Raw genomic sequence first — 22,749 nt, 5'->3', positions numbered from 1 at the left:
AGGCATTCTTATTCTGCTTTATTTATTGATTGATTTACTGTCAAAGTCTGTGTGATATATCGATTAAGCAACAAAAATAGAGAGATAAAAGAAATGAATAAATGCTATAAAGCTAGTGACAGAAGGAGACAGATTGGGGTTACATGCAGTTTTTGTTATTTAATCTCAAAATAAAGAAATCTGAGATGAAACCTCAACTGTGTATATTTAAAAATAGTAAACAGTGACATGGGAGAATGCAGAACCGTCTGTGTTAGCTCCTTATGGGTTTTGTACTTTGTACTGTAATAAACTACCCCCACACACACACACACACAAACACCTTTTACATTGTTTTATTTTCTCCACAGCTCTTCACTTTTAACACTCATTCAAATCTGAAACGTTAGAAAGCTTAGTAAAAAAAACAGGTAATAAATCATTTATGTTTTGGCCCCAGGTTGGACAAGTTATCACCTGACATTGTAAGCTTGACAGTGTTCAGGTAAATAGGCTGCCACATGTCACACCTCTTAGATATTCCATCCTTTGTTCACCTCCTTGAGTTCACGGTTTCAGGTTACAACGCAAAGTAAAGGTTGTAAACATACATCCATGTCTTGATCCACTCCGTTTGACCATGTCAACGTATTCAAGTTCTAAATATTTATGAAAAGAAATTTCAATTACCTTTAAGTCGTAGCTATTAACTTGCAATAGGTAGTTAAATCTGATCTAGAGAAAAAAGACTTTCTTATGTTTAGGTTTACATAGGAATTCTCGGTAATCAAGGCAGATCAAGGTTTATTAAAACATATTACTATGGCTTATGATGACACCTTCTTTTTGAAACACCATGTGTATGCCCTGAGGAAATGATTACGACTAGCTCTATGGCTACGGAGAGAAAATATAATCTCGGGCATGGCACCTCTCATACCTGACTAACATATAGTGCATTTTTAACTGCTTTTGAAAGGCTGTATTTTGTGAGGGATGGAAACATTTTTATCATTTCCTTTTTTTTTCAGTATTAAATATATTCAATTCTAATTGTCTCTACCACCTATTTTCCCCTGAAGTGGGAAACTAGGAACATGCGTATGGGGTGTGGCCAATTGAGGAAACCAGGTAGTTTTTCTCTGCTTTAAGTCTGTAAGCTGCTGTGTCTCTCAGTTGCTTGAGGAACTAAGGCGTGCCAGATGACAAAGAACAAACCAGCACTTTTAGCAGCAATATAAAATGGTCGAAACCACCAGCAAAACTAGGGAAAGAAGGTATGTCATTTATCCTTGTTTTACCTGGCTTTATTTAACAATGTTTGTGGTGTGATTAATTTTGCATGCCCCTTTTTTTTGTTTGTCAGTCTGAAGATACAGCACGGCTTATAGTACTGCTAATAAAAAAAGAAGTAAAATGTTGCTTTAGAATTTTTTTCTAGTTTAGTTATGCTGTATTAGCCTATATATTTATGATAAAAATAATTAATTACTTTATTGAATTTGTTACGACAAATTTAATAAAGTAATCTACTGATTTTATTTCAGCCTGGATATCCCAGAAGCAGTATCTGAATGTCGGTGTTCTCGACTCCGAATTGGCTTCTTCCTGCTTATCGCCTCGGTCATGTTAGTCATCTACTATGTGAATTTAACAGAAGTGGGAGACCTTTGGTCTGATACGATTCAGAGGATATACAACACTACATACAACAATTCAAAAAGAGTTGCAAAAACTACCATCAGTGCATCTTCACTAGACTGGACATCTGCCTTCTTTCAAGTAAGTGAGATATCTGTCTCAACTTCTGCATTACCAGGTGAGCAGTGTACACCTGAAACTACATACCATGTGGCATATCCCTGTGTGTATCATTTCATTATAAATGAATCAAAAAGGTGTGAGAATGAAAAGCCCTTCTTGGTCTTGATGGTACCTGTGGCACCATACAACAGGGAAGCTCGCGATGCCGTAAGAAACACCTGGGGTTCTGAGAAGATGGTTATGGACAAAATAGTGAGGGTTTTCTTCATACTTGGTCAGCCTGGACCTGAAGGGAGAGAGGAGCTACAGCAGAAGATCTTGCATGAGAGCAAGGAATACCATGACATCATTCAGAGCGATTTTCTAGACAGCTATAAAAATCTGACCATCAAAACCATGGTGATTATGAACTGGTTGACAACCTACTGTCAAAACGCCTCTTACGCCATGAAGATTGACTCAGACATGTTCCTAAATGTGAATGTTTTAATGAATATGCTTCTAAATGCACCCAGGGAGAACTACATGACAGGACTTGTTGCTAGGGGGGCTATTGTTTTGAGAAACCCCCAATCCAAATGGTTTCTGCCAAAAGATGTGTTTCCTGAAGACTTTTATCCTCCATACGCTCTGGGCTTGGGCTACGTGCTCTCCATGGACATTCCAGAAAAGCTCCTTGAAGGCTCCAAGCACGTCAAACCTGTTTATATCGAAGACGTATATTTAGGATTATGTATGAGGTATATGGGAATACACTACACCAGTCAGGCTGATCAGAGCCTCTTCAATGTCTTCCCAGTTCCTTACAACCGCTGTCGTTACTCAAAACTCATTGCTACAACAACACATAGCTTACAGGAACAAGTTAACTCTTGGATAGACTTAAAGAAACCAGGACCAACTTGTTAACCTTGGATTATTATATATAAGAATTTAGAAGGAATTGAGACGGATTATAAGAAGATGAAGGTGTATTGAATATTCGGTGCAATCTAGGGGTTTGTGCAAGAAAGAAAGTAAGTGAAACACAAAAATTAGAATAGCAGTGATACCTGAGGACACTTGAGTACATTGGATAAGTTATATTAATATATGTTTTAAATGTGAACATTTTTAAATATACAGGCTGGTGACAAATTAAGAATGCAGTGATTTAGTATATAAAGGTTTATAGCTAAGTCTGTAGAACTGTACTGGTGAAAGGAATGCTACCTTCCCAAAAAATATATGATCAGTGTATGTTTCGATGTTTTTACTGGAGAGCACTTCTCCACAATCTGTTACTCCATAATTTTACTATAGGTGTTTGATTTATTTTGGTTTGGTGAGGGTGAAGCCCAGTGTATATGATTCATCCTGGAAGAGAACTTTGCCATCAGGATAGAGCTGTTTTATCATAGGATAAAGGTGAACAGACATAAAAACTTTGTGTTCTCCGTATATCTTAACAATTTAAAATATCTTGAATGTAGTCAAAATGATCTTATTACTTACTATAAGATTACAATAAACCAATTCTAAGATTACTAAACCTTTTTTCTATTTTTCAAGTATTGCTTGTTTATAGAAATTATTACTTAAAATTAACAAAATAATAATAATAATAATAATAATAATAATAATAATAATAATAATAATAGAACAATTTAGAGAAAAAGTCATTTAAAATAGTCGAATATATCTAGATGTAAGTGTAACACTCTTAGATTTATTGTAATCTTAGTAGAAGGAAACATATATATATTTTTACTAGATTTAAGATATTTTAATTTGCACTGTTGATCTACAGTAACACAAAGGGGATTAGTCAGCTCAACCCTCACTAGGAAAATAAGTAAAATCCCTTCACAGCAAACAGGGCTGGTGTTTTGTTTTGAGTTTTTTCTTTCATTTGTCACCTGTCTGTAAATAGTTGTGTTGTTGTTAATATTATTATTATTATTATTATTATTATTATTATTATTATTATTATTATTAATAATACTTTTTTTTGTTGTTAACAAAATCCCAATCACTGTGAGCAGTGTAAAATGGTAGCAAATGGATTTTGCATATGAAAATTGCACTATACATATTTGCATTTTGTAAAAATTAACTCGCTACACTGAAAACACAAAAAACTTGGACCTCAGTGAAATGTTAAACATAGTGCAATTCCATAGTTAAGCATAGTTGGGGTCAGAGCACAGGGTCAGCCATGATACAGCACCCCTGGAGTCATATGGAATGTTTGAATTAAACTGAGCAGCACCGAACTGAGCACGTATAAGTATTTCACGGTGAGGCAACAGACATTTATCTACTATTTGCATTTTAATTAGCAATTCTGTGGAATTAAGGGAAGGAGATATATGGGTCTGAGAGAGCACTAAGAGTATATGTATAATATATATATAACTATTGTGATTAACACCAAAGATGCAATATTTAATTTTTTTACCTCATGCATTTGAAATGAAACGTGTAAGAAAATGAACATGAACATGTAAAGTTTTCTTATGTTTTATTTTGCATCACCACCCGCACATGCAAAAAAAAAACAATCCTTCACTCTGACAAACACAAATACATGAAAATCCGAGGCTATGGAATAAGCTCTGCATTTTTTTAATTTAAACTTGACTGGTGACCTAAAACACTGCAAATAATGCATTTTGTGGTGTAATTTGTCGACATCTGATGGGACTTTATCTATATTAGATAAACCATGTATGAATAACAGAAAATCAGGGAAATAATTGTAAATAAAATAGAGTTTTTTTAAGAGATGTAAAACTGTGCTATGTGTCATTAAAATCTCTTTCTTGAACAAAGTTGAAAAGTTGTTGATTTTCAGTTTATATGCCTGCCAAATATACGAGTTTACATAACCTTTGTTCTGTACATAAAACCTGTTCAACAGTGTGTGTATGTGTGTACAGAGGTGGCCTTTCATAAAGCGCCAAAATAAATCATAAGGTTCCTGGACAGATTCCAACATAGCTTTAATTTCCCAGCATTAATCATTCTTAATACCAAACTACATTAGTTAATCAAAGAATTATTTCACTGGCTTTGCCCAGGTGAAAAGAGCAAGTTGTATAAATATTTAAGCAGTTGTACCGTGCGACTATGGTGAGTCATCTAATTCATACTTTTTTCCAGGAAGAAAAAATATTTCAAACCAGTCTGATACAAAAGCTAAGGAAATTTTATGCTATTTCAAAACATATCACATTCCAATTGATTAAACATTGTTGTTGAATGAGGAACTAAATACAGTAGCTACAGGACATGAACCAGTACATTGTAATTGGCATGAACTTCAATTCATTTGAATTGAACAACAATGGAAAATCAGAAGGTACGGCACACTGTACCAGAACAATACTGGTTTGTGGGCTGTTACAATGACCTTTGTATATAAACTTAACCAATCAGTTCAACCCTTATGTACTTTTGCTCAATAAAATTACCTTCTTGTCAGATTACTTGTAAGGCTAGTTAGGTATTAAAAGAAAATCGATTATGCCACCTAGTGGTGAACGAGTGATAAAACGAAAAGCCTGAACTGCAGTGTGTGTGTGTGTGTGTGTGTGTGTGTGTGTGTGTGTGTGTGTGTGTGTGTGATGGTTGTTTAATTACAGTCAGGAGAAACGAGAAACTTTTTTTAATCGAAAATTTAAATTTAACAATAATAAATAAATAAATAAATAAATAAATAAATAAATAAGGGGTCAGCTGTATTCCTGTGGCTGAAAAACAACCAAAAAAAGTAACAACCCTGCATGTGGTAGCCTAGTGGTTACGGTGTTGGGCTATCAATTGTAAGGTTGTGAGTTTGAATCCCAGGTTCACGGAGCTGCCACTGTTGGGCTCCTGAGCAAGGCCCTTAACCCTCAGTTGTATTAAAAATGAGATTTGTTTCCAGCTTTGTTTATGTTGGAAACATTGATTAAACTGGAACGATTATCTCATACCATCAACGCCTTAGTTAGATAATGTCTTAGAATTTTAACAATGACAAAAAATGAAAAAAATACTTAATAATAAGACATTCTACCTATTAATGGCTACTAGAATGAAGTTGTGCCCTGATGTGCTTCTCAACCCAACCTGTCTTGTGTGAACAGTCCAGCTTGGTAGAGGTGGTCAGTCAATCATCTCTTAAAGACCACATCTTATTTGAGTATTGTTGCTGATCATGTGCCTCCCTTCATGGCCACAATTTACCATCTTCTAATGGCATTACAACACTTTTTCACAGCATGAACATGAGCCTGAAAGATTTCAGCTGAATTCATACCAAATACTCATTATTAAGATCATTTTACGGTATTGTTGTAACGTTAGTCAGTTTTTTGTAAAACTTTCATCTAAAGCATTTTCATTTCCTAAAGAATTGCTGGGTAAACAAATTAAAAAATAATAATAAAAAGCTCAAACCTCTTCTGTCATGTTAATGGTCTTTATGCTAAAATGAGCAAAAAGTTTGTATTCTATAAAAAAAAGCTCATTTTTGAAAAGAGTAAAGCCTTGTGCAGAGTGACACATTTTATTTCAATTTATACAACTCAGCATTAAGGGTCTTGCTCAGGGGCCCAGCAGTGGCAGCTTGATGGATCTGGGATTCAAACTTATGACCCTCCGATCAGTAATCCATTGCCTTAACCACTAGGCTACCACATGTTGCTGAGTTTCATAATATTAACCAGCACTAGATAATAATGTGCATTCGATCAGATCTACTGCATCACAAATACAGAAAACAACACTTTGGTGATGTCGGTTATTTCATTCATTCATTCATTTTCTACCGCTTATCCGAACTACCTCGGGTCACAGGGAGCCTGTGCCTATCTCAGGCGTCATCGGGCATCAAGGCAGGATACACCCTGGACGGAGTGCCAACCCATCGCAGGGCACACACACTCTCTCATTCACTCACGCAATCACACACTACGGACAATTTTCCAGAGATGCCAATCAACCTACCATGCATGTCTTTGGACCGGGGGAGGAAACCGGAGTACCCAGAGGAAACCCCCTAGGCACGGGGAGAACATACAAACTCCACACACACAAGGCGGTGGCGGGAATCGAACCCCCAACCCTATGAGGCGAACATGCTAACCACTAAGCCACCGTGATCCCCGTCAGTTATTTCCTTTAAGGCAATTTGTTATAACAGTGTTTTAACACACCTAGATAGAAATGTCAGGGAAAATAATTTAATTCTGAGCTATTATATTCGTCTTTTGATATTAAATCATTTCTTGTTTAAATTTGTCAACTGTTTTTTCTTTTTTGCTAAAAGATTCTTGCCCATATTGTTCCAACTCAACCCAGAAGGTGTTCATTCCTGTTTCACCACATATTTTTTCTTATCTAGCCTTGGAATGTTAGCCTTGCAACTCTGAATGATCTCTTCAGTGCATAAAGTTACCCAAACCCACGATATGAAAATATAAAATTTACAGTCTTAATCAGGGCAGTATGGTGTTGAAGCAGGGTTTGGGTTCATACCTGAACTCTTTTTACAATTTGCATGCAAATATGCAAATATCATTCTGGTGCTCTGGCTTCATCTAGCCTCTAAAAACACACACCCGTAGATGGAGGTGTGTCAATGTGTGTAAAAGAGGTTCTCCATCAAGAGTGTGTTCTACCATTTGACTAGTGGTCGGGGATTTAGTTTAGATTATCTAATACAAATAAATATTAATCGTAAATATAATTGTAAAATATAGATTAAAATATCTAATAAATAAAATATACCTAACTATTGTACCTCTAACAGTAAGTAGGTATTTTGAGAAGCTGAGAGAAGCCAGAAGCGAGTTCAGTAGCTAGTAGCATTGGCGTGCCATGAAAATATGCTTAGTATGCAGGATATGTAAAGGCATGGCTGCCAACTCTCACGTATTCAGCGTGAGACTCACGCAATTGACTCATATCTCACGTTCTCACGCCACAACCCATATTCTCATGCAGACTCGTGTAGCAGGGAGGAAAAATAAATCGCGCCGCATGATCTCGCAAAGCAACGCACAGAGAGACAGTGTAGTGAGTTTTTGTGACAATTGTGGGGGAAATACACAATTTATTCCCATAAACTGTGTAGTAGAGTTGTGTTGATGTGTGAGCTGGTGACAGTGAAGTGTATTACAGTGAAGTTATTGACTGTTTTTTAGTATTCCCTTTTCGGGTTTTGCACTTTGCAGACGGTCCCTTGGAATCTGTCTCTCAGTCGTCCGGATATAGAGACTTATATATTTTGTCCACCAACGAGGAAAGCAGATATTGAGGAAAATTGGGTTGTAGCTGCCTCTCTACATTACTACAATAGAAAAGAGGTGTTATTTGTGTAATAAGAGCGTTTAGCTCAGGAGTTATTGACTCGGGAAACTCCAATCTGTGACTATGCGGCCAACTTTACTTAAGTCCAGTTTAGGCTAGTAACTAATAGGCCTATGCTGTTATATAGTTTATATAGAATTAAGTTAGCATTAGCAGAGTTGTTTGTTTTGCAGCACTGAGCAGTTATTTTACATAACTTTATCATAAAAAACAGTACAAAAGCATTTCCAGATGACAAATATCTGGACATGCCTAGTAGTTAATGTTAATTATTGTTTTCTAAGAACAGAATGTCAAGTCAACGACATCCCAATCAATGATTAAGTCTGCAAAATCAGCCACCAGCACTAACAATAGAGCACATGTTTATCTGTGAACATGTTAATCCTATTTCTGTAAAATGTTTGTGAACATTAAATGTAATGTAAATCTCCCAAGAAATTCTGTACAGATACCAAATACTTTGACAATCAGTATATACTTAATACACTTCTGAACTCAAAAGTTGGCAGCCATGGTAAAGGCGTTTATGGGCTCAGCACATACTTGGAACTAGCTCTGAGGGCTTTATGCAACTGACATAGTGAAGGAAGAAAATCATTTATATAATTGTTGATGTTGAGTTCATGTAATGTTAAGTGGTTCTGCATTAAGGCAACATAGAGACACAATACGAGGAGAAACATTAAACACACTGAATAGTGATATTGAAGAAATAATCAAGGGGTGCACGGTGGCTTAGCGGTTAGCACGTTCGCCTACACCCCCAGGGTCGGGGTTCGGGGTGTGTGGAGTTTGCATGTTCTCCCCGTGCCTCGGGGAGGCGGAGGCGGGAATTGAACCCCCAACCCTGGAGATGTGAGATGAACGTGCTAATCACTAAGCCACCGTGCCCCCCATAGTAGTTTTACTCCTAGTTAATTTTGCTACAATATTAAATAAAAATGTAGGATTATTTTTATTATCTTCAATGAGGGTGGTGAGATATACTGATCTAGCAGCACTAAGAGAATCAGAAGATTTTCCTTCCACGCTAATTAAAATAATACTGATAATAGTTTGATGCCATTTACATTCTAGTTTCCTAGTTGAGTGTTTTTAGTTGAACTCTCTCTCTCTCTCTCTCTCTCTCTCTCTCTCTCATACACACAAACATGCACGCATGCACGCACACACAAACACACACACACACATCCATAATGACAGAAGCTTTTTAGAGAATATAAATAAGTAATGAGGTATATTTTATTACATAGAAACACTAACAATTTGTTGCTATGGGTTAATTAGATGGCACACTTCCTAATACTTGCATTTCATAGTGCATAACAGCTGTGTTTTTTTTTGTCCTTGTCCATTCAATGTTCTGAATTTTTTGTGTTGTGTCATTGAGGTGTTTACACAGCAAATGAACTACATATACAGATATTTAGAGAATTAAACACTGTATGACAAAGTATGTGGACACCTGATAATAATTTTCACTTTTCTAAGATAGTTTTTCACTACATTTTGAAGTGTGGCTATGGAGATTTATAATCATTCAGTGATTCATTCAGGAGCATTAAAGAGGTCAGATATTGATGTTGGATGAGAAGGTCTGGCTAACAATTAGGATTCCACTTCATCTCAGAAGTGGACAGTAATGTTGAGGTCAGGGCTCTGGACAGGCCAGTCCAATCTTGAACAACAACGTCTTACAGGACCTTGCTTTGTGTTTGACCTAGTTCCTTCAGTTCCAGCGAAGAACAATTCTGCATAATTCCATAGCATACAAAGACGTTCTTGACAATTGTATGGCTTCAACATTTTGTAGAAGACCCACATTTGGGTGTGATGGTCAGGTGTCCACATACTTATGGAAATATAGTGTACAAATAGCACTCTGGTCATTTATAGGAAGTTTTACTTTAAAAGGAGTCCCAACAGGACAAGATGGTATGATGTCACGTGACCATCTTCTGACTACACGCCGTCCAGTCAAACGTGACCATATGTGTGCCAGAGAGTGAGGTTTCTTCATTAATGCCTTGTAACCTACAGCTCTATCAAGCCGTCGTTGTTTTAAATCTTTGGATTAGTTGTAATAATTCACCAACTGCATGCGTCACTACTTCCCCACTTTGTTGATTTAACTACACTTGTGTGTGTTCAGGGAGGCTCGTGATAAATGAGATAGCTTTACACTGTTGCCTAGATTTAAAGCTCCATTTACAAACCCAGTGTCCTGCAAGCGAGCGCCCGCCTCTCCATTGTTCCTGTCCGCCGATTGCGCAACATCTCGAACGCACTTCTCACGCGATCCCTGTTCAAGAACAAGTTTGCAATCTCCTCAAACCACTTTCAATCTAGTTCTCCATCCTGCTAGGACTGCAGTACACACCTCTCAACAAGATCTCCACACACCTCTTAACAAGAACAACAACAATGGGTGAGTTATTTAGTCTAAAAGCTTAAAAGCCTTTAAAATGCGTTGGTTTGATTTATTCTGATTAGATTATTCTGATCACGTTAGTTCTGAGCTTTGCATTCTAATATGCATGAAAACACAACTGTTAGTTTATTTATTTATATATATAGTTAATTGCATTTGGAATTGTGTGTGTGTGTGCGCGCGCGCATCTGTTTTCCTCACCTGAAAATGCTCAAGGGTCTTCTCTCTCTCTCTCTCTCTCTCTCTCTCTCTCTCTCTCTCTCTCTCTCTCTCTCTCTCTCTCTCTCTTCCCCACCCCCAGTATTTGTGTTCTCCTATTTTTCCCCACTTGCATCCAAGGAGATTGCCCTGACTCCATAACTCCAAACACCTCCCATTAATAATCGGCATATTATAGGTACTTGTATAGTATTAAGTAGCTGATTAGATGTTACAGTGTTTTAGTAACATTAATTAAATCCATCCCAAATGCAAGAGTGTTTTATGCTGCTTCCATCCAGTTACGAAACATTAAGGTTCTTACTTATGTTGTATATCATGAAAATGTTTTTGTGTATCATCTATACTTGTAGGTAAAGGACACATGTATAGTAATAGTATATAATAGCGAATAGTAACCTTCAAAATTTTTCAACACTTTTTTTTTTTTTTTATAAATATAACATTTTTTCAAGGGTCTTTATATGTTACATACACACAACTTGGTCATTCGATTTGTAAGGGACAAAACACTCAGTAGACATGTTTTTATGGGAAAATTATCAAGGGATTGGTGTGATGCAGCATGGTTCAAAATAGAGTTGCTGTTGCTACTGGTAGTAAATTTCTTCATATCAAGAATATTTTAAGATTAAACTAAAGAGCGATATGTCATACGTTTTACTAATAATATTGTTGAGTAAAATAATTGTTTGACATTGTGGAACGTCTACAAAACGTTAGTTCTTAGTTCTACTCAAAAAGAAAATTCAGCTCATCATTTTACTGAGAAACTGGAAAATACAAAGTGCTGACAATGGAGACTCCTTCTATGTATGCTAATTTCAAGATCTTCTCACAGAAAACTTCAGCTCCTCACAAATTACCTGTTTAATCAGTTATGTTTATACGTGTCAGCTACCTTACGGGTTCCTGTGTATGTTGTTGCTATAGAAACGATATAGAAATGTTTAAAGAAATGCAATAATCACTTTCTGACTAGTCTGACTCTAGAAATTAATACCATTTGTAAAAGTCTGTATGTTTGCCTCTATGGATGCCTCAGTTTGTCTCGAATGTGTTTTCTAGGTAAAATTTCCGACAACACGTGATCTGGAGTCTCATGGAGATTAGTCTGCTCATGCTACACAAATGAGATGAAAGAGTTCAAGGGTGAAAATTTTGACTCTGTCATCTGGAATTAAATAGATCTTAATTAGGATTATAGGTTATGTATTTACAGAAAGGTATTCCTAATATTAAAGTTAGTATTTAAATATTCATGAGAGCCATATGGAGCTCTGGTTTGCATGGTGGCATGGTGGTTAACATGTTTGCTTCCTGGGTTGAGGGTTTGATTCCTACATTTGTCTGGTTTGCATGTTCCCCCTGTGCTGCTCTTCCTGGTACTTCAGTCCAGAGTCTTTTATTCCTGAACATTCCACTGACAGACCCCATTAGGTCCAAATTAATAATACTCCTACGTGTACTTGTTTATGACTCAAAGTTGCATCTGTTGTTTAAGTCTGTTTGAATTATCATGTTCAATCAGATTTGAGAATTCAATAGTGATGTGGTATAAAAATACACGTTGCACTGTATGCACTATTCAGAACAATAGGCACAGCATCAGAGTCTTTATTAAATTGTGTTTTAAAATTTTCATAGAAAAAAATAATAAATCAAATCCTCTAATGCATCTTTCTACCAACTTAATATTAAATCCATATTTTTCAATATCTGTGGTGACTCTTCTGCATTCAAAGGCAAAAGACAATGAGGAACCATGTGACGTATAGCCAAGCAGTCCACAACATTATTATTATATTAGATGTGTATCAGAATGGGGTATTGTTCGATATGAGGCTCTCGATTTGGTACGCCAGTGTATCGTAATATGTTGAATTAGTAGATGCTGCCAGAATTTAAAAAAAAATAAAAATCTCTTCTAAGATAGACAGAACTTTGTCGTTGTATAGTACAGGGACATATACAGGGACGAAATGGCCTTTAGCATCTACCGGAAGTGCACATAGAAGAAAAATGTACAAAGGAACAAGTTCAAATAAATATATAGATATAAGTACAATAAATAAATAAAGTTATTGCAGGTGTTGCGTGCATAAGAATAGTATACACACAGGGATATGTTAATACGTGCTATTTGTATAGACAGTACAACATGTCTAAAAATATAATTAGTATGCACTTCTTTTTCATTTTTTCTTGAGCTAGCATATGATTATATTAATATACATCTTTAAGCCCTGGTTTAAGGGAGCACTTAAAACACTTACCTCAGACTTAGTCAGATTCCAAAACATTTACAGAGAACAACACCTAGCTAAATGCATATTGTAATATAAAATGCCCCAAGGGTTACACCACACCAGTGAAAGCCTGGGCAGAGAGCTAATGCTTATCTAGTCTTGTCATTTTATAAATCAGATGCACACATTTTGAACACCTCCTCATCATTATGTATTAGTTCTTATTCTTTTCTGAATTTTTTTTTGTAGCGTAGCGGGACACCGCTATATCACATCAAATTTTAAATTTGTGTATTGTTACGTCACAAACATTCAATGATTTATTATTAAAAAAAGTCATTTTTTTCATTTGTTGTCATTTTATGTTTCTTTCTTTTATTTATTTATTTATTTATTTATTTATTTATTTAGTTTTTAGTTTTTTACTGTTTTTAGCTATTTTGTGATTTGTTTTGCTTTTATTTATTTATTTTATTTAAAGTAGTTGTCTTTTTTTATTTTAGTTCCTTTTTTGTCTTCACTCAGTTATTTATTTATTAAAATTAATTTAAATGTGTCTTTTCATACAAGTCTTGTTTTTTCCCTTTTGTCATCATTATGTATTAATTCTTATTCTTTTATGAATTTTTTTATATCCTAGCGAAACACCGCTATATCTCATCAAATTTTAAATTTGTGTATTGTTAGGTCAATCATTCAATGATTTATTATAAATCTTTTGTGGAATTTTTCAGAAGCTATAATGAAAATAAACCTCTCGACATGATAATAAGCCTCTCAAATCTTGAAATATATAAGATGAATAAGATCTTTGAACGAATCTATACTGAGATCATCATTCAGGGTCAGTGGATGTTTATAAATACAGTGATGCCTCGAGATACGAGTGCTTTGACATACGATTTATACGAGCAAATTTTTGACATACGAGCATCCGAGCTGCCGCCGCCGCAACAAAGATCCCCAACAACCACTTGTGCTCTGTTTCCCCCGCCTCAGCTTCCCGCGTCTCACTTGGTTAAAGCCGCCTTTCCACTGCACACGACAAACGACAGCCGATAAACAGGAAGTCATTCATTTCCTATGGAGAGTTGCAAAGGCACTGCATGAGGTGCCGACCATCTGCAGATCCGTAATTTTCGGATCCGTTTTAAGCGTTGGATCCGTTAAATAAATTGAACTTGTGCGACTACACCGCATCTGATATGCCGACCGGACAGGTTTTTATTAAAACAACCGGCAGATGTTAGTGAGGAAAGGGAAAAAAGGCAAAAACAAGTGAAGAGAAAAGCGATGAAGAAAATTAAGCAAAATTAATGTAAAGAAAACAGAAATTGTAGCAATTAAGTTCAGGTAAGTTAAGAGAATTTCAGTTCTGTCAGGACCACTTTGTCAAATGAGAATTTATTAGATGATATGCATACAGTTAGTGTTGGCGGTATGGTTCTCACTCTCACTCATTTTCTACCGCTTATCCGAACTACCTCGGGTCACGGGGAGCCTGTGCCTATCTCAGGCGTCATCAGGCATCAACGCAGGATACACCCTGGACGGAGTGCCAACCCATCGCAGGGCACACACACACTCTCATTCACTCACACACTCACACACTACGGACAATTTTCCAGAGATGTCAATGAACCTACCATGCATGTCTTTGGACTGGGGGAGGAAACCGGAGTACACGGAGGAAACCCCCGAGGCACGGGGAGAACATGCAAACTCCACACACTCAAGGCGGAGGCGGGAATCGAACCCCCAACCCTGTGAGGTAAACATGCTAACCACTAAGCTACCATGCCCCGCGGTTATGGTTCTGTTCTGGACAAAAATCCACGCGCCTATCCGTGCGCATGCATGGTCAGAGCGCGGGGAGCAGCAACTAGAAAATAGAATAAACCCCCGTATAAAAGAACCACTAAGCATGCATAGTATTAGATTTGCTCGCTTACGTGTTTTTGGAAAGTAATAAATGAATGAATGGATAAATAAATAATTAAATAATTAGAGGGAGGGAGAGAGAGAGAAAAATATGTGGAGATTTATGACGTAAACTGGTACAACAAACACAGGTTCCGGCATGGTGGAGTCGGGGTTGGAGGAGGGAGTTTAGATCGCGGCAGCAACGAAGCGCTAGAGCGGCTCTATGAATGGGAATTTAAATGGTCGGGTAATATGGATGTCGTAACCGGATTGGTGCGCGTCGTGGACAGCTGATTAACAGCTGATGCACGCTTGACGACATGGCCTGCCAGAACTAACGCGATGCTTGAGTTTGTTAATTTTAGTGAAGTTTAGTTAAGTTCCATTTAAGTGTAAAGTAGCATTAAGAGTGCACAGTAGCGAGTAAGTGAACGAAAGCGAAAGTGTACCTACAAGACAAAATTCCTCCTGTTTACTCCTCCCTCAACCTCCGTGCCATCTTCCGTAAAGTAAAACCAGTTTATTTTTTTTAACATTCTCTTTTATTACTGTATGTTTTTATACAATATTTGTCATTTATAAATACAGGTACTGTACATTTTTCATATTCAAAACACAAACAAAACAACTGGAGTGGAATTTTGCGAGCTGGAACGGATTAATGGGATTTCAATTCATTTAAACGGGGAAAATTGTTTTGAGATACGAGCAGTCACGAAACGAATTAAACTCGTATCTCGAGGCATCACTATATATATATATATATAAAATCTAGCCATGGGGGTCACAGTCCAGTGACTTCTGTGCCGGTCCCAAGCCCGGATAAATAGAGAGGGTTGCGTCAGGAAGGGCATCCGGCATAAAACATTGCCAAATCTAACCATGCGAATTGTCAGTAAGAATTTCATATCGGATCGGTCGAGGCCCGGGTTAACAACGACCGCCATCGGCGCCGTTGACCTACAGGGCGCCGGTGGAAATTGGGCTACTGTTGGTCGAAGGAGTAGAGGAGGGAGGAGAGTGAACAGACAGAGAGAGAAGAGGAAAGGTAAGAGTGTAGGACTGAGAATAGGGACTCTGAATGTTGGTACTATGACAGGGAAAGGTAGAGAGCTGGCTGATATGATGGAGAGAAGGAAGGTGGATATACTGTGTGTACAGGAGACCAAGTGGAAGGGTAGCAAGGCTCGTAGTATAGGAGCAGGATTCAAGCTGTTTTATTATGGTGTGGATAGTAAGAGAAATGGGGTAGGTGTGGTCCTGAAGGAGGAGTTTGTGAGGAATGTTCTGGAGGTGAAGAGAGTGTCAGACAGGGTGATGAGTCTGAAGTTAGAGATTGAAGGGGTGATGTTGAATGTTGTTAGTGGTTATGCCCCGCAGGTAGGTTGTGAGTCAGAGGAGAAAGAGAGATTCTGGTGTGAATTCGATGAGGTGATTGAGAGTATTCCCAAGGGTGAGAGAGTGGTGATAGGAGCGGATTTTAATGGACATGTTGGTGAGGGGAACACAGGTGATGAGGAGGTGATGGGCAAGTTTGGAGTTAAGGAAAGGAACCTTGAAGGACAGATGGTAGTAGACTTTGCTAAGAGGATGGACATGGCTGTGGTTAACACTTATTTTCATAAGAGGGAGGAACATAGAGTGACTTACAAGAGTGGAGGTAGGAGAACACAGGTAGACTACATCCTTTGTAGAAGAGGCAATCTGAAAGAGATTAGTGACTGTAAAGTGGTAGTGGGAGAGAGTGTAGCCAGACAGCATAGGATGGTGGTGTGTAGGATGACTCTGATGGTCTGTAAGAGGACGAGGTCAAAGATAGAGAAGAAAACTAAGTGGTGGAAGCTGAAAAAGGAGGAATGTTGTGAGGAATTTAGACAGAAGTTGAGGCAGGCTCTGGGTGGTCAGGTAGTGCTGCCGGATGACTGGGAAACTACAGCAGAAGTGATCAGGGAGACAGGGAGAAAGGTGCTGGGTGTGTCATCTGGAAGGAGGAAAGAAGATAAGGAGACTTGGTGGTGGAATGAGGAAGTTCAGGATAGTATCCAGAGGAAGAGATTAGCCAAGAAGAAGTGGGATATGGACAGGACTGAAGAGAATAGACAGGATTACAAGGAGTTACAGCGCAGAGTGAAGAGGGAGGTGTCTAAGGCCAAGCAGAAGGCATATGATGAGTTGTACACTAGGTTAGACACTAGAGAAGGAGAGAAGGACTTGTACAGGTTAGCTAGACAGAGGGATCGAGATGGGAAGGATGTGCAGCAAGTTAGAATTATTAAGGATAGAGATGGAAGGGTGCTCACAAGTGAGGAGAGTGTACAGAGGAGATGGAAGGAATACTTTGAGGAGCTGATGAATGAGGAAAATAGGGAAAAAAGAGTAGAAGGGGTGAACTCTGTGGAACAGGAAGTAGATAAGATTAGAAAGGATGAAGTCAGGAAGGCTTTGAAGAGGATGAAAAGTGGAAAGGCAGTTGGTCCTGACGACATCCCGGTAGAGGTCTGGAAGTGTCTAGGAGAGGCAGCAGTGGAATTTTTAACTAGTTTGTTCAACAGGGTATTAGAAAGTGAGAGGATGCCTGAGGAATGGAGAAGGAGTGTGTTAGTGCCGATCTTTAAGAATAAGGGTGACGTGCAGAGTTGCAGCAACTATAGGGGGATAAAGTTGATGAGCCATACAATGAAGTTGTGGGAAAGAGTAGTGGAAGCTAGGTTAAGGAAGGTGGTGGAAATTTGTGAGCAGCAGTATGGCTTCATGCCGAGAAAGAGCACAACAGATGCAATTTTTGCTCTGAGAATGTTGATGGAGAAGTATAGGGATGGTCAGAGGGAGTTGCACTGTGTGTTTGTAGACTTAGAGAAAGCGTATGACAGGGTGCCAAGAGAAGAGCTGTGGTACTGTATGAGGAAGTCAGGAGTAGCAGAGAAGTATGTCAGAGTGGTGCAGGACATGTATGAGAGGAGCAGGACAGTGGTGAGGTGTGCTGTAGGTCAGACAGAGGAGTTCACAGTGGAGGTGGGACTGCATCAGGGATCGGCTCTGAGCCCCTTCCTGTTTGCTATAGTGATGGACCAGTTGTCAGAGGAGGTCAGACAGGAGTATCCTTGGACGATGATGTTTGCAGATGACATTGTGATCTGTAGTGAGAGCAGGGAGCAGGTGGAGGAAAACCTGGAGAGGTGGAGGTTTGTGCTGGAGAGAAGAGGAATGAAAGTCAGTCGTAGTAAGACTGAGTACATGTGTGTGAATGAAAGGGAGGGAAGTGGAATAGTAAGGTTACAGGGTGAAGAGGTGAAGAAGGTACAGGAGTTTAAGTACTTGGGGTCAACAGTCCAGAGTAATGGAGAGAGTGGGAAAGAAGTAAAGAAGCGAGTGCAGGCAGGTTGGAGTGGGTGGAGAAAGGTGTCAGGAGTTCTGTGTGATAGGAAAATATCAGCAAGAATCAAGGGGAAGGTGTACAGGACAGTGGTGAGACCGGCCGTGCTGTATGGTTTAGAGACAGTGTCACTGAAGAAGAGACAGGAGTCAGAGCTTGAGGTAGCCGAACTGAAGATGTTGAGGTTCTCTTTGGGTGTGACAAGATTGGACAGGATTAGGAACGAGTACATCAGAGGGACAGCCCATGTTGGACGTTTGGGGGACAAAGTTAGGGAGGCGAGATTAAGATGGTTTGGACATGTTCAGAGGAGGGAGAGTGAGTATATTGGTAGGAGAATGTTGGACATGGAGCTGCCAGGCAGGAGGCAAAGAGGAAGGCCAAAGAGGAGGTATATGGATGTAATTAATGAGGATTTGAAGCTAGTGGGTGCAAGTGTTGAGGATGCAGAAGATAGGGTTAGGTGGAGAGAGATGATTCGCTGTGGCGACCCCTGAAGGGAAAAGCCGAAAGAAGAAGAAGATATATATATATATATATATAATATACTAGGTGCAAAAAGATGTACAGATCCAAACACTCAGGAGGTCTGAAAACCTGCTTCAGGTTTGATTCATGTCTCTGTGTTCTTTGTGTTTCACAGAAAAGACGGTTCTGATTGTTTATGCACACCAGAGCCCTAAATCTTTTAACTGTGCGGTAAAGGATGCGGCTGTGAAGGCTTTTGCCGACCAGGGCTGTAAGGTCCTCGTGTCAGATCTCTACGCCATGAATTTCCGAGCTGTAGCTACAGCGGATGATGTCAAAGGTCAGTAAACGTTTGAGATCAATAAAGGTGCTGTAGTGTTTGTAAATCAGGGGCTGAGGGAGAGAAATGAACACTTTTTTGCTTAAATATTTAATATATAACGCTATACCTAGGATATGAGGTCTGGTGAGGTCTGGTCATGTAAAAAAGCTAAAGTACAATTTACTTCTAAGAAATATAAATTATATCTGTTGATGGGTGCATGAATCGTCAGAAGCAATAAATAATAAATTTATGATTTATTTACTTATTGCTTCGAATATATTGAATTGAAAGAGTGCCTTCACTCTAAGCATTGGGTTTTTTGCTTGTTTGTTTGTTTGTTTACAGAAAATGACATGAGCAAATTCATTCTGTAACAATTGCACCAGCTCTCTTTCCAGCTAGCTAGTATCGACTATCGACTACTATCTAACTAATCCAGCTCGCGCTCTAGAAAATAGAGACTGGTTTGTCAAAACTAGGATGTCAAAAGACGAACTAGTGAAAGTGCCAAAAATATCAAGTTACAGTTTGATGTTGGAATATTGGCAATGGAATATTTATCTTTTATTTATATTTAAAAAATAAATATATTTAGTCATTTATAAGATGCACCATCTTCGATGTTTTAAATAAATATTTTTAATAATTAATTACATTTGCACCAGTTAAAGAACGAAGCTGACTTTTTGTTTTTATTGTTACATTTAATGTTAATATTTAATCTGTTGTTATTTAAAAAAATAAAAATTACCCACCATGTTTTTACCCTCCATGTTTAAAAGATTCAAAAAAGCACCTAATGTATACATTTTTACATTAATTTTTCCATCATTTGTTTGATGCTTTGGTCCAAAGTGGCTTACAGTTGAGACAGAATTCAACACTTCTATTGTTTTCCTGGGGAAAAAAAGGTTTTTCAGCCATTTTATGACCACTTCCTGTTTGAGGTTTATCAGTGAATGAGTTGACGTTATGTTAGTCCTGAAAAGGAGAAGAATCTGCACAGCCTGCTTTGTAACTACATTGTTTTCCTGCTCGCAGGGAAGCTGAAGACCCCTGAGCACTTCCGCTACAATGAGGAGACCGCACTCGCCTGGAAGGAGGGCAGGCTGAGTGACGACATTGTAGAAGAGCAGCGTAAAGTGCAGCAGGCTGACCTCGTCATCTTCCAGGTCTCTTCATGTACCCCAGCTTTTTTCTTCAATTCTCACTCCCAGTTTTGTCCCCTCATTTTAGCTATATTCCTAATGTCAGACAAAATCATGAATAGTTTTTGGATCATTGCAGTTTCCTCTTTACTGGTTCAATGTCCCTGCTATAATGAAAGGGTGGATAGACCGAGTGCTGACTCAGGGATTCGCCTACAGTTTACAGAACCTCTACGACAACGGCTTTTTCAAGGTCTGAAATGTACATGCTAAAAGACATTTCTATAAAGTTTTAAAGTTTTATATAAGTTTTATTCAATTTTGCAAAAATATCTTTAGTAAAAAAAATAATTTAATTTGTTGTCATTTTATGTTTCTTTTTTCTTTTTAATTTTCCTTTTTCTTTTTTTCTTTGTTTCTTTATTTATTGTGTTTTTATTTATTAATTTTATATATATTTCATTGGGATTAATGAACTTATTTTGCAGATCAAAATCATATTTAATCCTGTTTAATGTATATTATAGAATAAAAAGGCCATCCTGTCGTTCACTACTGGAGGAATGGAGTCCATGTACCTGCCAGACGGCCTTAACGGAGACATCAATGTTGCACTGTGGCCCTTACAGGTGAAATATGTATTTTTTGTGTAGATATTAGACTTAGTATTCAGTCGTTCTTGTAACAGAACAACTAAGTAATTAACATCTTTTGTGCAGAGTGGAGTTCTGCGCTTCTGTGGTTTTCAGGTACTGGCCCCTCAGATCTTCTGGAGTCCTGCACATGCTCCTAATGAAGCCAGAGTGGCCTTGCTGGAGGCATGGAAGGCTAGACTGGGAGGACTGCTGGATGAAAAGCCTCTGTCCTTTGCACCCACTGAGCTGTTTGATCTTAGCTTCCAGGCAGGGTTCAGACTCCGGCCAGAGGTGAAGGAGGAGTTTGCATCTAAACCATATGGCCTGACCACAGCACATCACCTGGGAAAACCTCTTCCTCCAAACAACCAGACCAAGGCTGAATAAGAAGCCGTCCACACCGTCTGATAAAACAAACTCCAGTTTTTCTCCAGAGTCATAAATTTGCAGAAAGATGCACAAAATTAAACTTAAATGTGAAGATTTTAGTTTGAAATTTATTATATTAAACTACTGCTAATATATTAATGTAAAATTTCTAAAAATAGTAAGGGCTATAAATGTACTACTGTAATGCAGCATTTGTGTCTGTAGATGTACTGTAGATTTTCCATGGGTTCATCAGTATACATGTCATTGTTTTGACCTCTCTGATCTTTGATCAGTAACACAGTAAACCTTTGACCAAACTGAATGTTTTGTCATCTTGTGTATAGTGTAAATCTACTTCAGGAATCAAAAATTTCTGTCAATGCTGGGGCAAAGTTCCTTTGCTTCAGTCAAGGATTTGAAATACAAACACCTCTCACACGCTCAGCTATTACAGGTATTTCCAAGTGAAAAGAAAATATGTAGAGAGAAAGTAAAAAAGTAATATATTTTTAAAAAATATGCTGCAATCATATATTTTTAATTATTACACTCAGTAAAGGTTGTAAAGGTTCTTTGAACCTTTAATAAATTAACCCTATTATATTTTTAATAGGGTTAAGCAATTGCTTTAAATATATTTCAAAATAATTAATTTTTTAAATTAATCTAGGTATTTATCAAATGCTAGTTTAGTGAATTCAGTCCATATGAACAGTTCTGAATTAAAATATAAATAACTTACTTCAGAAATATTTGATTTGTTACAGCTCTCACTCGCCCCCTAGCGTCTTTATAAAGAGTTACAAGACTGTAGTCCTAGCTCTGCTTTTATATTTCCTTCTTTGATTAAGTGATTAATTCCTTTGTTTTAAACGCGTTTATTTTATTAAATACAAAATAGAATTTAATATTTAGGAACAGATACTATAAAATGACCAATAAAAAGCCGTTCATTGAATGATACTATTTCTGAAAATTACTACTACTACTACTACTACTACTACTACTAATAATAATAATAATAATAATAATAATAATAATAATAATAATTTAATAACTTAAAATACCAGAGAACAAAAATATAAATATTCTGTAATCTTTACAAAATTATTTTGGTTTAAGTTAATAATCAATTGTATTTTTAAGATTTATCTATCTGTATATCTATCTGTATATCTATCTATCTGAGATATTTAAGATTGTCTATCTATCTATCTATCTATCTATCTGTATATCTATCGATCTCAGATATTTAAGATTATCTATCTATCTATCTATCTATCTATCTATCTATCTATCTATCTATCTATCTATCTATCTATCTATCTATCTAGCTGAGATATTTAAGATTATCTATCTATCTATCTATCTATCTATCTATCTATCTATCTATCTGAGATATTTAAGATTGTCTATCTATCTATCTATCTATCTATCTATCTATCTATCTAGCTGAGATATTTAAGATTATCTATTTATCTATCTATCTATCTATCTATCTATCTATCTATCTGAGATATT

General features: G+C 37.4%; 2 protein-coding genes across 3 annotated transcripts; both read left to right on the top strand.

Moving 5' to 3' along the window:
* Positions 1-1,112: 1,112 nt before the first annotated feature.
* LOC132857008 (beta-1,3-galactosyltransferase 2) lies at positions 1,113-4,545 on the top strand. Of its 2 annotated transcripts, none has more exons than XM_060886953.1 (2): positions 1,113-1,256; positions 1,527-4,545. In XM_060886953.1, exons 1-2 carry the CDS (start codon positions 1,222-1,224, stop codon positions 2,650-2,652), a joined length of 1,161 nt encoding a protein of 386 aa, XP_060742936.1. In that variant the 5' UTR covers positions 1,113-1,221; the 3' UTR covers positions 2,653-4,545. The 2 variants fall into 2 exon arrangements, with proteins under 2 accessions (XP_060742936.1, XP_060742942.1); XM_060886959.1 differs by having other exon boundaries at positions 1,166-1,256; positions 1,505-4,545.
* A 5,812-nt stretch (positions 4,546-10,357) lies between these two features.
* nqo1 (NAD(P)H dehydrogenase, quinone 1) lies at positions 10,358-21,545 on the top strand. The gene is made up of 6 exons (XM_060886938.1): positions 10,358-10,513; positions 18,924-19,088; positions 20,115-20,245; positions 20,361-20,474; positions 20,749-20,850; positions 20,941-21,545. Exons 1-6 carry the CDS (start codon positions 10,510-10,512, stop codon positions 21,241-21,243), a joined length of 819 nt encoding a protein of 272 aa, XP_060742921.1. The 5' UTR covers positions 10,358-10,509; the 3' UTR covers positions 21,244-21,545.
* The last annotated feature ends 1,204 nt before the right edge of the window (positions 21,546-22,749 follow it).

Source organism: Tachysurus vachellii, chromosome 1, assembly GCF_030014155.1.
Source record: "Tachysurus vachellii isolate PV-2020 chromosome 1, HZAU_Pvac_v1, whole genome shotgun sequence".
Taxonomy (NCBI): domain Eukaryota; kingdom Metazoa; phylum Chordata; class Actinopteri; order Siluriformes; family Bagridae; genus Tachysurus; species Tachysurus vachellii.
Note: the sequence above shows the minus strand (reverse complement) of the source record. Positions and strands in the feature narration are given on the sequence as shown.